The sequence below is a fragment of the Carassius gibelio genome, chromosome B2 (genome assembly GCF_023724105.1).
Source record: "Carassius gibelio isolate Cgi1373 ecotype wild population from Czech Republic chromosome B2, carGib1.2-hapl.c, whole genome shotgun sequence".
Taxonomy (NCBI): domain Eukaryota; kingdom Metazoa; phylum Chordata; class Actinopteri; order Cypriniformes; family Cyprinidae; genus Carassius; species Carassius gibelio.
Window position 1 is genome coordinate 18,154,309 of NC_068397.1, and position 14,052 is coordinate 18,168,360.

General features: G+C 39.3%; 1 protein-coding gene across 1 annotated transcript in view; it reads left to right on the plus strand.

Moving 5' to 3' along the window:
* The window catches only part of cdh12a (cadherin 12, type 2a (N-cadherin 2)), a 47,288-nt gene that overhangs the window by 26,800 nt on the left and 6,436 nt on the right, over nt 1–14,052 (plus strand). Inside the window, exons 7-11 of the mRNA XM_052548828.1 lie at nt 284–537; nt 3,685–3,821; nt 4,402–4,523; nt 5,744–5,858; nt 10,992–11,243. Of these exons, the coding sequence (XP_052404788.1) occupies nt 284–537; nt 3,685–3,821; nt 4,402–4,523; nt 5,744–5,858; nt 10,992–11,243 (880 nt within the window). The remainder of the gene's footprint in view (nt 1–283; nt 538–3,684; nt 3,822–4,401; nt 4,524–5,743; nt 5,859–10,991; nt 11,244–14,052) is intronic.

Below are 14,052 nucleotides of genomic sequence, written 5' to 3' on the forward strand. Positions count from 1 at the left end.
TCCTTTATTCTCCCTCCTGTGATTCCAGCGTTGAATGAGCGGCAGCCTTTCCTTTCCGTTCCCCTCCCTTCTGATCTCTGCATGAGCCCTCTGTTGTGGAAAGCATTTTTAATAAGATCATGAGCTTTACGACCCGAATAAACCTGGTGGTGTTTTGTGATTCTTTGAGAGTATAGAGTACAGCCACAAACATTTTGACATCACTTCCTCTCTGCTGCAACAAATAACAATAAAACCTAATTCAGTCTTAAGACTGATGAAGACTCCCTTATTCCTTTTACAGCGTCTTGACTATGAGACCAGAAAGGCCTACACCTTTAAAGTAGAAGCTTCAAACGCAGCTCTTGATCAACGATTCCTACACTTGGGACCTTTTAAGGACACTGCCACAGTGAAAGTGAATGTTCTGGATGTGGAGGAACCCCCTGTCTTCAGCCGGATGTCTTACAGAATGGAAACATATGAAGACACACCAGTGGGCATCATCGTCGGAGCCATCACAGCTGAGGACCTAGATGTAGGCAACAGTCCTGTTAGGTATGTGAGAAGCACACAAACACACACACAGAGATGTGGGTCAAATCGAATCACACACACATTTCCTCACCTTTAAATACATGTGTATATACACAACGTCCTGTGGGAATTCCTTTCAGAACCACTCTTCGTGAACAAGTACAAGTGTACTAGACAACATGAAACAATAACAGGCCTGTGGTCCCATGGGTTTAGTCCATTTGGCAATCTTGTTTTGAGCAGAGTGAGCACTGCTTTGATTCAATCCACTCTGACAAACTTCTGGTTTAGTTTGCAAGCGTGGACCTTATTTAATGTGGCACATTTCTTTTTTTTTTTTAGTTGTTCCTTTAAGTGCCTGAAAGTGTTAGCTACAATGTTGATGTTAAAAGCATTTGAGAGCTTGACACAAGTGCATTGTCTTTTTGAAAGCATTTGTTTTAATATGAGTATTTCATGGAGGTATATAAATGGAGGTGGTAGTAATTTAGAAAAAAAAAAAAAAAAACAACAACAACAAAAAAAAAACCTCCCAAGCAAATCATGCCAAAATAATGTTTTAGATTCAGCAGTTCTTTCTCTTATTAACTGTTAAGTAAGTATTCTTTTACTTTTGCCTTTTTGTGTGGTTTTCAAAAACTTTTTCATAAACAAAAAAACTTTTTTTTTTCCTTTTTTTAAATCAAAGTTTGGAATGTTGTGATTCAGCTTGTAGCTAGTTGTTGGTTTGTTTGTTTTGATATTCTTATGGGGAACATGAAGTGGATAGGCACTGTTGCACTGTGTTGTGTTTGATTTACTTGCATGTCTCATGATATACAGTAACCCTGCAATGTACATGTGTTGCAAAAAATAATATGAATCATGGGTATAATACATTTCCAAACATCCATTAAATCTGATTTATATATTCAGATTGCCCCCAGTCAGGTTTTCTTTATTTAAAATTTATAACTTACTAAACTTACCCAGAGGAAAGAATATATAATGAGGGGTGATCTGACAGCAGAACTGCAGCTTGTGAAGTTCAGTGTTCAGTAGCACTTACTTGAAGAATCCAGAAGAGACTCTGGATGAGGTTTTGCTTGCATTGCAAGAAACCTCAGGCGAGCAGATAGAGAGACACCTGAGACAGAAAGGAAGGGGCAGATTGTAACCCTGACAAATGTCTGGTGCTACAGGGAAAAAGCGGCTTCCTCTTTCTTTACTGATCCACTATAGGCTGCTTATATTAAAGAAACGGGGGTCTCTGCAGGTCACAGCAGTGGGCAGAAAAGTAGCAGACTAGTTCAAAGAGAGCAAGCGTGCTCACACACATGCAGGCAGAAAGCAGAAAGTGTACAAATATTATTCTACAACAGCATCTACTGACCGATTTATAGATAATATAAATTATAATTAGAGTTATTTTTAATAAAAATAACTTAGATATATAATAACATACATAAGTAGTATTTAAACATACACACACACACACACAAATGGAAATATGCTTTAATTTTATTTTTGGACAAAGTCTCCTCTTCTGACATAATAAATTCCCATTGTGCCAGTGGATATGGAGTAATTTTCCAAAATGTATTGATGGAAATCTATTAACTGTAATATACATTTATTTCAGGGCTCTATACTGTAGATGGCAGTTAAAATCTTTGTAAAGTAAATTGTACTTTTTGTTTTTTTGTTGTGTTTTGATTTTTTTCTGCCAAGCAATAAAGTGCAATGGTGCCCATCCACTTTTTCACTGACCTTGGTTCTGGAAATATGTTTTCTATTATTATTATTATTATTATTATTATTATTATTATTATTATTATTATTATTATTATTAATTTTTGTTTTATATAATTATTTATTTATTTACTCCCAAAGGAAGCGTTCGTTAAGAATTGTAAGCCATGAAACAAACTAACTTAGATAATTGCTGAATAGCGACATTTAAATGATGATTTAAAGCATGGCAGTATTTGAAAAATCTGACAAAAAGACTAAAGCTTTAATGAGGGAAGGTGAGGCTTAAAGGGTTACTCCACCCCAAAATGATCTTTTTGTCATTAATCACTTACCCCCATGTCATTCCAAACCCGTAAAACTCTGTTCGTCTTCAGAACACTATTTAAGATATTTTTGATAAAAACCTGGAGGCTTGAGACTGTCCCATAGACAGCCAAGTAAATAACAGTGTCAAGGTCCATAAAAGGTATGAAAAGTCATCGCCACCATACTCCATCTGCCATTAGACGTGCAATGCTCTTCTGTGTCCTCCGCGCCACAAGGATGCGCTGTGGACACAGAAGTGAAAACGCAGCATACGTGATATAGAGTGACTCAGAGGAGACCACTGACAAAGGAATCATAGAATAAAGTTGTTATTTTTGTTTTCTTTCCTTACAAAAAGTGTTCCCGTCTATGTGACAGTCTCAAGCCTCCAGGTTTTCATCCAAAATATCTTAAATAGTGTTACGAAGATGAACAGAGCTTTTACGGGTTTGGAACGACATGGGGGTAAGTGATTAATGACAACAATTTCATTTTGGGGTGGAGTAATCCTTTAATGTGGGACTTCAGAAAAAGCATATACCACTGACTAACAATTTTGTAGTTATAATGGAAAGTTATTCTTCGGGGAAGCTGTTGCTCTACATGGCCTTATAGGGTGGCCAATAATGTAGCCTTATTCACAATTAAAGTGAGAATTTAAAAATAAGAAAAAATTGTTCTGATATTTTCCAGTCATAAATTCAGTCAGAAGTAGAACAAGACCGAATGGAGCTGAACTATTCAAGACTCAGACATGGAATCCTTTGGGCTAGATCAGTCATGAATTTGACTCAAAACTGACTCACTCACTGGTGGCCATCTACTAGCGTAGCCTACAGGAAGGGCCATTAAACAAATCAGAGAAGGAGCCTGCATGAGTCATTTATTTAAAAAAAATCACTAGAAAGGAAGAATCAAAGACTCCACTATACATTTCACATTTCAGCTTTCACTTATTGAATGTCCCACAAAAGATACTGTACTTAGATAGTTCACATAAAATGTATTTACTCACATGTCATTCTAAACCAGTATGACTTTCTTTCTTCTGTGAAACACAAAAGAAGACATTTTGATATGTCTCAGTGTATTTATTTCTATACATTGGAAGTCTTTTTTGGTTTGTAGATATTCTGTTGAGCGGAGAAAGGACTCTGAAAACCACTTTGACATTGACCCTGTTGAAGGAACTCTGTCTGTCAGCGAAGCCCTGGACAGAGAGAGAAATACAGAACACAACGTCACTGTTGTAGCAACAAAAGTTAGTAAGTATGGTGGATTGTGTTTTATCCAGATGCACAGCCTAGATAACCAATCAGGTTTACATTTATAATAAAACTGCAGATTGAAATGAGGACAAACATTTATACCAGTCCACATTTCTAAAGACCACATCTCCATCTAGTGGACAAGAATGAAAATACAGCATTGCTTCACTCATGCAGGCTAAAATACAATTTTAAAATCATAAAAGCCCAATCCAGTTATAATAAGAGATTTGTCAAAAGACTATATAAATAAGTAAATGATTTTGCATCAAGCTGACTTGCAAATGAAAAGCCACAACTATAAAGTTTTATTCAGATATGAATGATCCGGCAAAGAACGTTTTGTTTTTGTAGCTACAGCACAATGGATGCATTATAAAGATTTGTTGTAACATGAAAGCAACTTCAAAATCATCAGATCCTCAGGAGTGTTACTGGGCGTCCGTATAACATCTCAAAGACTTTCTGAATTCTTCATTTGTCCTATTTCTTTCCTTTTTCAAATATGAAATGTGTCTGACATTTTTGCAGTTTTCACTGATCTGATTCATGGACAACACTTTGTTTGATCTTTCAGACAACCCCCTGCTGTCCAGCAAAGTTACTGTCACAATCAAAGTGCTGGATGTCAATGAATTTCCTCCAGAACTTGCCTTTGTGTATGAGACATTTGTTTGTGAAAATGCGAAAGTAGGACAGGTAAGTGTGTGTGTGTGTGTGTGAATAACCTGTGCTTCAATTTACGTTTCTGGGCCTGTTGTTGGTGCTTTCAGTGAATTAATGTGAGCGAACCGTGCCTTGATCTTCTCCTTTCATGCTGAAAGAGAGCGACTCCCAGTACAGTGCTGCCTATCAGTGTCTCCCTAGTCTTTCATACCAGAGAGCGAAGTTCCCTTGCTTATATGTAGAAATTTGTGGAATAAATGACACAACAATGCCATTTCAGAATTCACTACAGATACAGATATAGTTTACCAAACTGTATTGTTTAAAACTTTTGATTGCATTTTGACTAGAAGTTCATATTTCTTTGCAGATCTATATCTGTAGAGCATTAATAGATTATTCATTTCAGTTTAATTGGCATTTCTTAAGACACTGAAAATGATCAATGAATTGCTATAAAATAAAAGATCATGATAAATATAAATACACATGTAAAAACAAAAGTGAATATTACACACTTAAATAAGTAAATAAATAAAACTGAAATATTTTTGTGATCGTGGCTGACTTTTTTAAACTTTTTTATGAATGATCTTTTATGCCTTACAAGAAGAAATATATATGATTATTATTAATAATATCAAATGGTAAAAAAAAATGCTTGGGTACGTTTTCAAGTTTTAAACTTTTCCCAGTTAAATATGCAGAAACAGCTGTATTTGAAAAACATTAACATTAACAGGCAAGAAACAACAACAATGACTCAGCCAATAGCTTGAGTTAGGGGCGGGACTATCTGTATGTCCAGTGACATATTGATTGATGATTAGTTCAGTACTGAACCTGTTTAAAACCAATCATTACTTACAGATCTGCTGAATACTTTTTCTAGTGCTGGAGAATAACATTTATTTTCAAACATTGATAGTAAAAAAGCATATTCATAATATAATAAGGGAATGGAGTACTTGATATTTTTCTCTGCCACATAAAATCCTGTCAATCTCTCAGAATGCATACCTTTGTCATCAGAGGTCTGTGGAGTTGGCAGCGCACCTGTCATAAGTTCTGCCCCATGTGGATGAGTCATAAAGGCAGTAAGCAGCCTCAAATGATCCCTTTGAGATCTGATGAGACAAGCACATCAGCTCTGTCAATCAAACAGACTATTGCTGTCCTTTCAACACTATAAGTGCTTTTACGAAATATGCAAGCTCTTTCTGTGGTGATTGATTCAGCTGACTGTTCTCTAGGTGATTCAGATCATCAGCGCCACAGACAGGGACATGCCCGCTGTCGAGCACCGATTTTACTTCAAATCCCCTTCACAGACCAGGAACAGAAACTTCACAATCAGGGACTATGGAAGTAAGTTGGAAAGCTGAAGATTTTATTATTTTTTAAGCACACAGTTCATCGCTTAAAGCTATACTTCACCCAAACATGAAATTGTCAAATGGTCTTTTTCCAAAAGTATTTTCCAATCTGTTTGATCCATAGGGATATCAAAATATTATTCTGTAAAGAATTCTAAGCTAGAAAACAAACCAATCAGCTCCCAAATGTATCATACAGTTTCACATAATTTGTGTTTAATTAAAAAAGTCTATGAAAATATGCATTACTACACACTGTACTGTTCAAATTCATATTCAGCCAAAGATGCATTAAAGTGACAGTAAAGACATTTATAATATTATAAAAGACTGATATTTTGCATAAATGCTGTTTTTTAAAATGTCTGTTCTTCAAAGAATCCTAAAAATGTATCATGGCTTCCACAAAAATGATAAGCAGCACAACTGATTACAGCATCGATAAGACATTTAATGTATTATTCATTTGATGTATTTATTGCAATGAAATGCTGCCACAAAGTTTTGCGGTAGATCTAAATGTATTCATCATTTACTCGCACAAAGCTGTTTCAATCCTGTGAGTTTTTTTTTTTTTTTTTATTATTATTATTTTTTTTGCTAAACACAAAAGAAGATAATTTGAAGAGGGTTTCAAATCTTTTAGTTAATGTAATGAAATAAACTGTTTTCAAAAACAACATTTTATTTTATTCATTCAAAATGTATTTTACGTTTACATTTTTGGGCAATTTATCTTTTGAAGAAATATATTGAGGTTATTTTTGTGTCTATAGACTTGTATTTAAGTCTATATACCTATAGTCTGATATTCAAAACATGTTTACAGTAAATACACTATATATACAGTATTGTTCAAAATAATAGCAGTACAATGTGACTAACCAGAATAATCAAGGTTTTTAGTATATTTTTTATTGCTACGTGGCAAACAAGTTACCAGTAGGTTCAGTAGATTGTCAGAAAACAAACAAGACCCAGCATTCATGATATGCACGCTCTTAAGGCTGTGCAATTGGGCAATTAGTTGAAAGGGGTGTGTTCAAAAAAATAGCAGTGTCTACCTTTGACTGTACAAACTCAAAACTATTTTGTACAAACATTTTTTTTTTCTGGGATTTAGCAATCCTGTGAATCACTAAACTAATATTTAGTTGTATGACCACAGTTTTTTAAAACTGCTTGACATCTGTGTGGCATGGAGTCAACCAACTTGTGGCACCTCTCAGCTGTTATTCCACTCCATGATTCTTTAACAACATTCCACAATTATTTCACAATTCTTGGTTTTGCTTCAGAAACAGCATTTTTGATATCACCCCACAAGTTCTCAATTGGATTAAGGTCTGGAGATTGGGCTGGCCACTCCATAACATTAATTTTGTTGGTTTGGAACCAAGACTTTGCCCGTTTACTAGTGTGTTTTGGGTCATTGTCTTGTTGAAACAACCATTTCAAGGGCATATCCTCTTCAGCATAGGGCAACATGACCTCTTCAAGTATTTTAACATATGCAAACTTATCCATGATCCCTGGTATGCGATAAATAGGCCCAACACCATAGTAGGAGAAACATGCCCATATCATGATGCTTGCACCTCCATGCTTCACTGTCTTCACTGTGTACTGTGGCTTGAATTCAGAGTTTGGGGGTCGTCTCACAAACTGCCTGTGGCCCTTGGACCCAAAAAGAACAATTTTACTCTCATCAGTCCACAAAATGTTCCTCCATTTCTCTTTAGGCCAGTTGATGTGTTCTTTGGCAAATTGTAACCTCTTCTGCACGTGCCTTTTTTTTAACAGAGGGACTTTGCGGGGGATTCTTGAAAATAGATTAGCTTCACACAGACGTCTTCTAACTGTCACAGTACTTACAGGTAACTCCAGACTGTCTTTGATAATCCTGGAGGTGATCATTGGCTGAGCCTTTGCCATTCTGGTTATTCTTCTATCCATTTTGATGGTTGTCTTCTGTTTTCGTCCACGTCTCTCTGGTTTTGCTCTCCATTTTAAGGCATTGGAGATCATTTTAGCTGAACAGCCTATCATTTTTTGCACCTCTTTATAGGTTTTCCCCTCTCTAATCAACTTTTTAATCAAAGTACGCTGTTCTTCTGAACAATGTCTTGAACGACCCATTTTCCTCAGCTTTCAAATGCATGTTCAACAAGTGTTGGCTTCATCCTTAAATAGGGGCCACCTGATTCACACCTGTTTCTTCACAAAATTGATGACCTCAGTGATTGAATGCCACACTGCTATTTTTTTGAACACACCCCTTTCAACTAATTCAACTAATTGCCCAATTGCACAGCCTTAAGAGCGTGCATATCATGAATGCTGGGTCTCATTTGTTTTCTGAGAATCTACTGAACCTACTGGTAACTTGTTTGCCACATAGCAATAAAAAAATATACAAAAAACCTTGATTATTCTGGTTAGTCACATTGTACTGCTATTATTTTGAACAATACTGTATATGAAATCACCTGGAGTATTCTTTTAAAGCTGCAGTATATGTATTCATCAGCTGTTGCTGTGTTGTTGGTTCAAAGACATTTTAGGCCATTTTATTCAGAAAAACAGCATATATATTATATATAACAGTATCTACCGGGAGAACAAACTCTAAAATACCCAGACTAGTGCTGTGACATGAATAGTGGTCGCATCCCAGAGCAGCACATCACCACATGATCCATTTGTTCAGACGCCTACAGCCTCGCTGCCTGCTCCTGAGTCTGTCCCCTGTGTTCTCTGCACATGAATATCATCAGCTGTGATTCACAGAGACAGGGTCACTCAGGGCTACACAGCCAAACAGGCACAAGGTGTGCTTTAATGGCTCCTACCTTGTCAAGAGAAATCCCCCAGTTGTCCAGGCGTAACAAACTCCTCATGACGGGGTCAGTCGACCTTCCAGGCGAGGACAAGCACATCTCGGCACGTTGACTCAGTGCTATGAGTGCCAAGCAAAGCCTTCACCATCAGACCAGCAGGCGCCTGCCCTCCTATGCTTTCAAGCTTGATTTAAAAGTATTTTCAATTTCCTCCGGGTCATAAGAAACACTTGACTAGACACTTAAATCAAAGAGGATGGGCTATACTGACTTAAATTTTATTTTTATATTTTTTTTCTAATGTATAATCTGAATTATTGTGGTATTAAATGTGCACTCAGTAATTGTTTTCTCATTTAAGAATATCAGTAGCCTAATAAAAGTTTTTTTATTATTATTTATTTTACATGGAGCAGGATGTCACATGGGTGGCACACTGTTTTTGAACAGTAATATATATATATATATATATATATATATATATATATATATATATATATATATATATATATATATATATATATATATTACAAGTAACCTGATCAAAAGAACAGGTTTAATAACAAATTTATTTACAAACAATAACTAGGACAGCACAATATGGCGAGAATGATTCTGATTTTATTACTTTCAGTGTAAACGGTGACTAATAACGGATAAAGTATTGACAGTATCAAGGTCGCGTCAGCTGAGGCTCGTGCAGCCGTCTGACTCACAGAAAAATCCACACTATAAGTGCAATAGCATGAACAATACTACAATAGAAAAAAAATCAAAATATTCTGTATAATATGTGTAACATCTGCAGTACATATATACATACAAGGAATACATTCATGAAATATATTTATTTAGTTTATAGATAAACAAGGGGGAAAAACGATAATGTTGCCTATATATATGGTGAATATGTGTAATATGAGTATTTGTGATGCTTAATTTGTTCACAGAAAGGAAACTCAAATGACAGAAAGACATCCTATTTGTTTTCTTTATTTTACAAAAGCACAATGTTTTGTTTTCATTGTGTGTGTACACAAATACAAGCAGAACTTTATACAGTGATGCATTATTAATAAGACAATAAGTGTTAAAAGTTGATTCTGCTGGTATTAAGAAATAGCTAAAGTGAGTGTTGGCGCATGCACACACAAACACACACACACACACACACACACACACACACACACACACAAAACACATTAGTTGCAGTATTGTTAACATAACAGCACAGTTGATACTTTATCAAAATAAAACACAGTGAACCAGACATCAGCACAATCCTTTAATATTTTGCTTTGTCAGTTTGTGAGAGATGCATTCAGAATCAGCACATGGTCACTGTCTAGTGGGCTTTGTTTTCAAGCGGCTTGTTATCGAACAGTGCTGCACTGCTGCGGGCGCCCCCTTCTGAATTCTGGGTGAATTGACTAAATTTGTTGTAAGGACTCACAAAACCGAGATGTCCGTACTGTGATAGTTCAATACGAATACATGTATCATTCCACCCCTAATATATATATATATATATATATATATATATATATATATATATATATATATATATATATATATATATATATATATTAAATATATATATATACACATACTTCAAGACCTGAAAAGAGGGTATCTAATGAGACATTAGCAATGTACACTTAGTGCTGGGACAATCCTCCTGGAACAATCTGGGGTTAAGTACCTTACTAAAAAAAGAAACTTGCAGAACACAGTGGGATTTGTTTTAGCCTAAAGCTTTATCTACAAGGCCACACTATCATCTAACCAATACAGTTCCTCAGTAAGTTTGATATTAAATCTGTAGTTAACACTGCAAATGATGGGTGGAAGAAACATACCTATTGAGATTTACACACTCCCCAACAGCCTGAAGTGTTGTGCATCCTTGTTTTGTTTGGACTCCAGCTGTGTAAAAGGCTGTTCTCAGAAAGGTATATCATGCTTTTCCCAGGAGTACCTCATGTTAGCTTGTTATCCCCTTAACCAGAACCACTTTCTTCTGTACTTATTTCCACTTCAAAGGGATCCATTTTTCTTCTTAATTCTGGAATCAGGCCAGTCCCTGTACTGCATAAGTGGCTCATATAATTCGTTTTAATCTGTCATGGAGAAATATTGGAATGGCAGATTATGATTCCTGAGACCATGACTGTGTTTTTCACTGATTATCTCTAGATACAAATGCATCAAGTACAATAAATTATGGCCTACATTAAATCTGCATTATAGACAGTCGCATGATGGTCTCATGGGCTCGATTTCAGACAACACAGCTGGAGTGGTGACCAGACGAGGGGGGTTCCGGAGACTGGAGCAGAGCATGTACCTGGTGCCAGTCATTGTGGAGGACGGCGGGTATCCGATCCGAAGCAGCACGGGGACGGTGTCGGTGCGGGTGTGCACCTGTGACACAGACGGTTCCCTCCTTTCCTGCAATGCGGAAGCCGTCTTCTTTCCCATGGGACTCAGCACTGGAGCGCTAATGGCCATTCTGTTGTGCGTTGTCATTCTGCTGGGTGAGTTAGACACATCTGTGTCCAACAGCATACTGGAAAGACAAAGAAATATGCATTTTATTAATGTAATGTGATAAATAGAGAAGATACAAGAAAAACGCTGGTGTTGTGTTTGCATAGTCAAGTCATTTTTATTTGTCATTTGATTTGGCCCAAGGTTCTGATAGCAGGACACTTACAGTACCGACAATAGTGAAAACCAAATAAAGAAGTATATGGGTATTTGTTTAACTTCTGGGAGTTTTATGTCCCAGAGGTTTATTTTTATTAAAACTAAAAGATTATTTCATAAAGAACTTACATGAATTTACAAAGGCCTTTATGCAGTATTTATATCACTGTTCAAAACTTTGAAAGATTTTTTGAAAGCGTCTCATGTTCAAACAAACTGAATTTATTCAATTTGATCAAAAATACAGTAAAAACGTCCCAAGGTTACGTACGTAACCCTAGTTCCTTGAGGGAACGAGACGCTGCGTCGTAAAACGCTTTGGGGAACGTCCCTGACGAGACCGACTCTGAATATCGTGTGCAATCTGTCCAATGGACGAGCGTGACGTCACGGAGCGGGGTGACGTAGCGACCAGGAAGCTATATAAGCACGTGCCGTGCAGCTGGCTTCAGCTTCGAGTAGGGAAGCAAGCGCCGGCAGGGGTGCCGGGAGTATGGCTCTGCGACGCAGCGTCTTGTTCCCTCAAGGAACTAGGGTTACGTACGTAACCTTGGGACGTTCCTTTTCGGGAACTCGAGCTGCGTCGTAAAACGCTTTGGGGAACGATATGCCAACGCTGCCAGACTACCAAAGCCCTGCCTAGTGTGTATCCGAAGAGCACAGCTTAGGACGAGAGAACAGAAGAGCCCGGAGTGGCTCGCATATCAAGATCGTAGAATCTGACAAATGTAGAGGGCGTGGACCACCCCGCAACGTTGCAGATGTCCAAGAGGGACACACCTGCTGAGAAGGCCTTGGAGGCCGCCATACTCCGAGTAGAGTGAGCCTTGGCCCCCAAAGGGGGGGGGATACCAGAGGACTCATAGGAGACGTTGATAGCCTCGACTATCCAACGACTAAGGGTCTGCTTAGAGGCAGGAGAACCCTTATTAGTAGGACCGTAGCATACAAGCAATTGGTCGGACTTTCTCCACAGGGCAGCTCTGTGGACGTATGCGTTCAGTGCTCGCACTGGACACATACAATTTAGCTTCTCTTGGTCTGGCTCCCGAAAGGGAGGAGGACAAAAGGCCTGCAGTACGATAGGTTGTGGTGTTACAGAGGGAACCTTTGGAACATAACCCGCTCGAGGGTATAAGAATGCTTTGGCCATACCAGGGGCAAAGTCTAAATAAGTAGGGGCCACCGAGAGGGCCTGGAGATCTCCAACTCTTTTTAGTGAGGTGATTGCCAGTAACAGGGCAGTTTTAAGTGTCAGATGTCTATCTGAGATATCTTGTATTGGCTCGAATGGAGCTTTACAAAGAGCCTCTAGAACCACAACCAAATCCCATGGGGGAATACGGGACCGTACTGGAGGTCTCAGCCTGAGTGCACCTCGGAGGAAACGTGTAACTAGGGGGTGCCTACCCACTGACTGATCATTGAAAGGGACATGGAAAGCAGCTATGGCCGCCACGTACACCTTTAAGGTGGAGTGGGATAACCCCGCAGAGAGCCTAGCTTGTAAGAACTCCAGAACTGTACCAACTGGGCAGTTAACAGGGTCAAGGAGGCGATCTCTGCACCATGAAGTAAAGAATGACCACTTCAGGGCGTACAGTTTCCTCGTAGAGGGAGCTCTGGATTGGAGTAGGGTCTCAACAACCTCAGTTGAGAGACCAGCTGCTAACAGATGTGCCCCCTCAGGGGCCACACCCACAGCTTGAACGACTCCGGGCAAGGGTGAATTATCGTGCCCTGCGCCTGTGAGAGTAGGTCTGTCCTGATCGGTATCTCCCACGGAGAGCCGTCGAGGAGCGAGACTAGATCTGAGAACCATACTTGGCCCGGCCAGAACGGGGCTACTAATAGAAGACGGACCCCGTCCTGGCGTACTCTCGCCAGAACTCCCGGGAGCAGAGCGATAGGGGGAAAAGCGTACAGACGAAGCCTCGGCCAGGTCTGTACCATAGCGTCCAGTCCCAGAGGAGCTGGATGAACTAGAGAGAACCAGAGGGGACATTGCGATGTCTCTCGAGTCGCGAAGAGGTCCACCTGAGCTTTGCCATACACTCTCCATATCTGCTTCACCACCTCGGGGTGAAGCATCCATTCCCCGGGCCTCGGCCCCTGCCTCGACAGTATGTCTGCTCCCACATTCAATCTCCCAGGAATATACACTGCTCTGATCGAGAGGAGTTTGCCCTGGGACCAGAGAAGGATCTGGTATGCCAGCTTGTACAAGGGGCGTGAGCGCAGACCCCCCTGGTGATTGATATACGAGACCACTGATGTGTTGTCGGTGCGCACCAACACATGGTGACCTCTCAGGTCTGGGAGAAAATATTTTAATGCTCGATAGACTGCTAACATCTCTAGGCAATTGATGTGCCACGTCAGGTGGCGACCACTCCACAGACCGCGGGCAGGGTGGCCACTCATGACCGCACCCCAACCGGTGAGGAACGCGGCTGTCGCTAGCGTTACACGGCGACGAAGAGCTCCCAGCACCGGGCCCTGATTCAAGAACCAAGGTTTCTTCCACATGTCTAAGGCACGAAGGCATCGCCGCGTGACCTTGATAAATCGAAGTGGATTTCCCCTCGGGGAAAAGCCCTTGGACTTGAGCCACCACTGTAGGGGTCTCATGTGCAG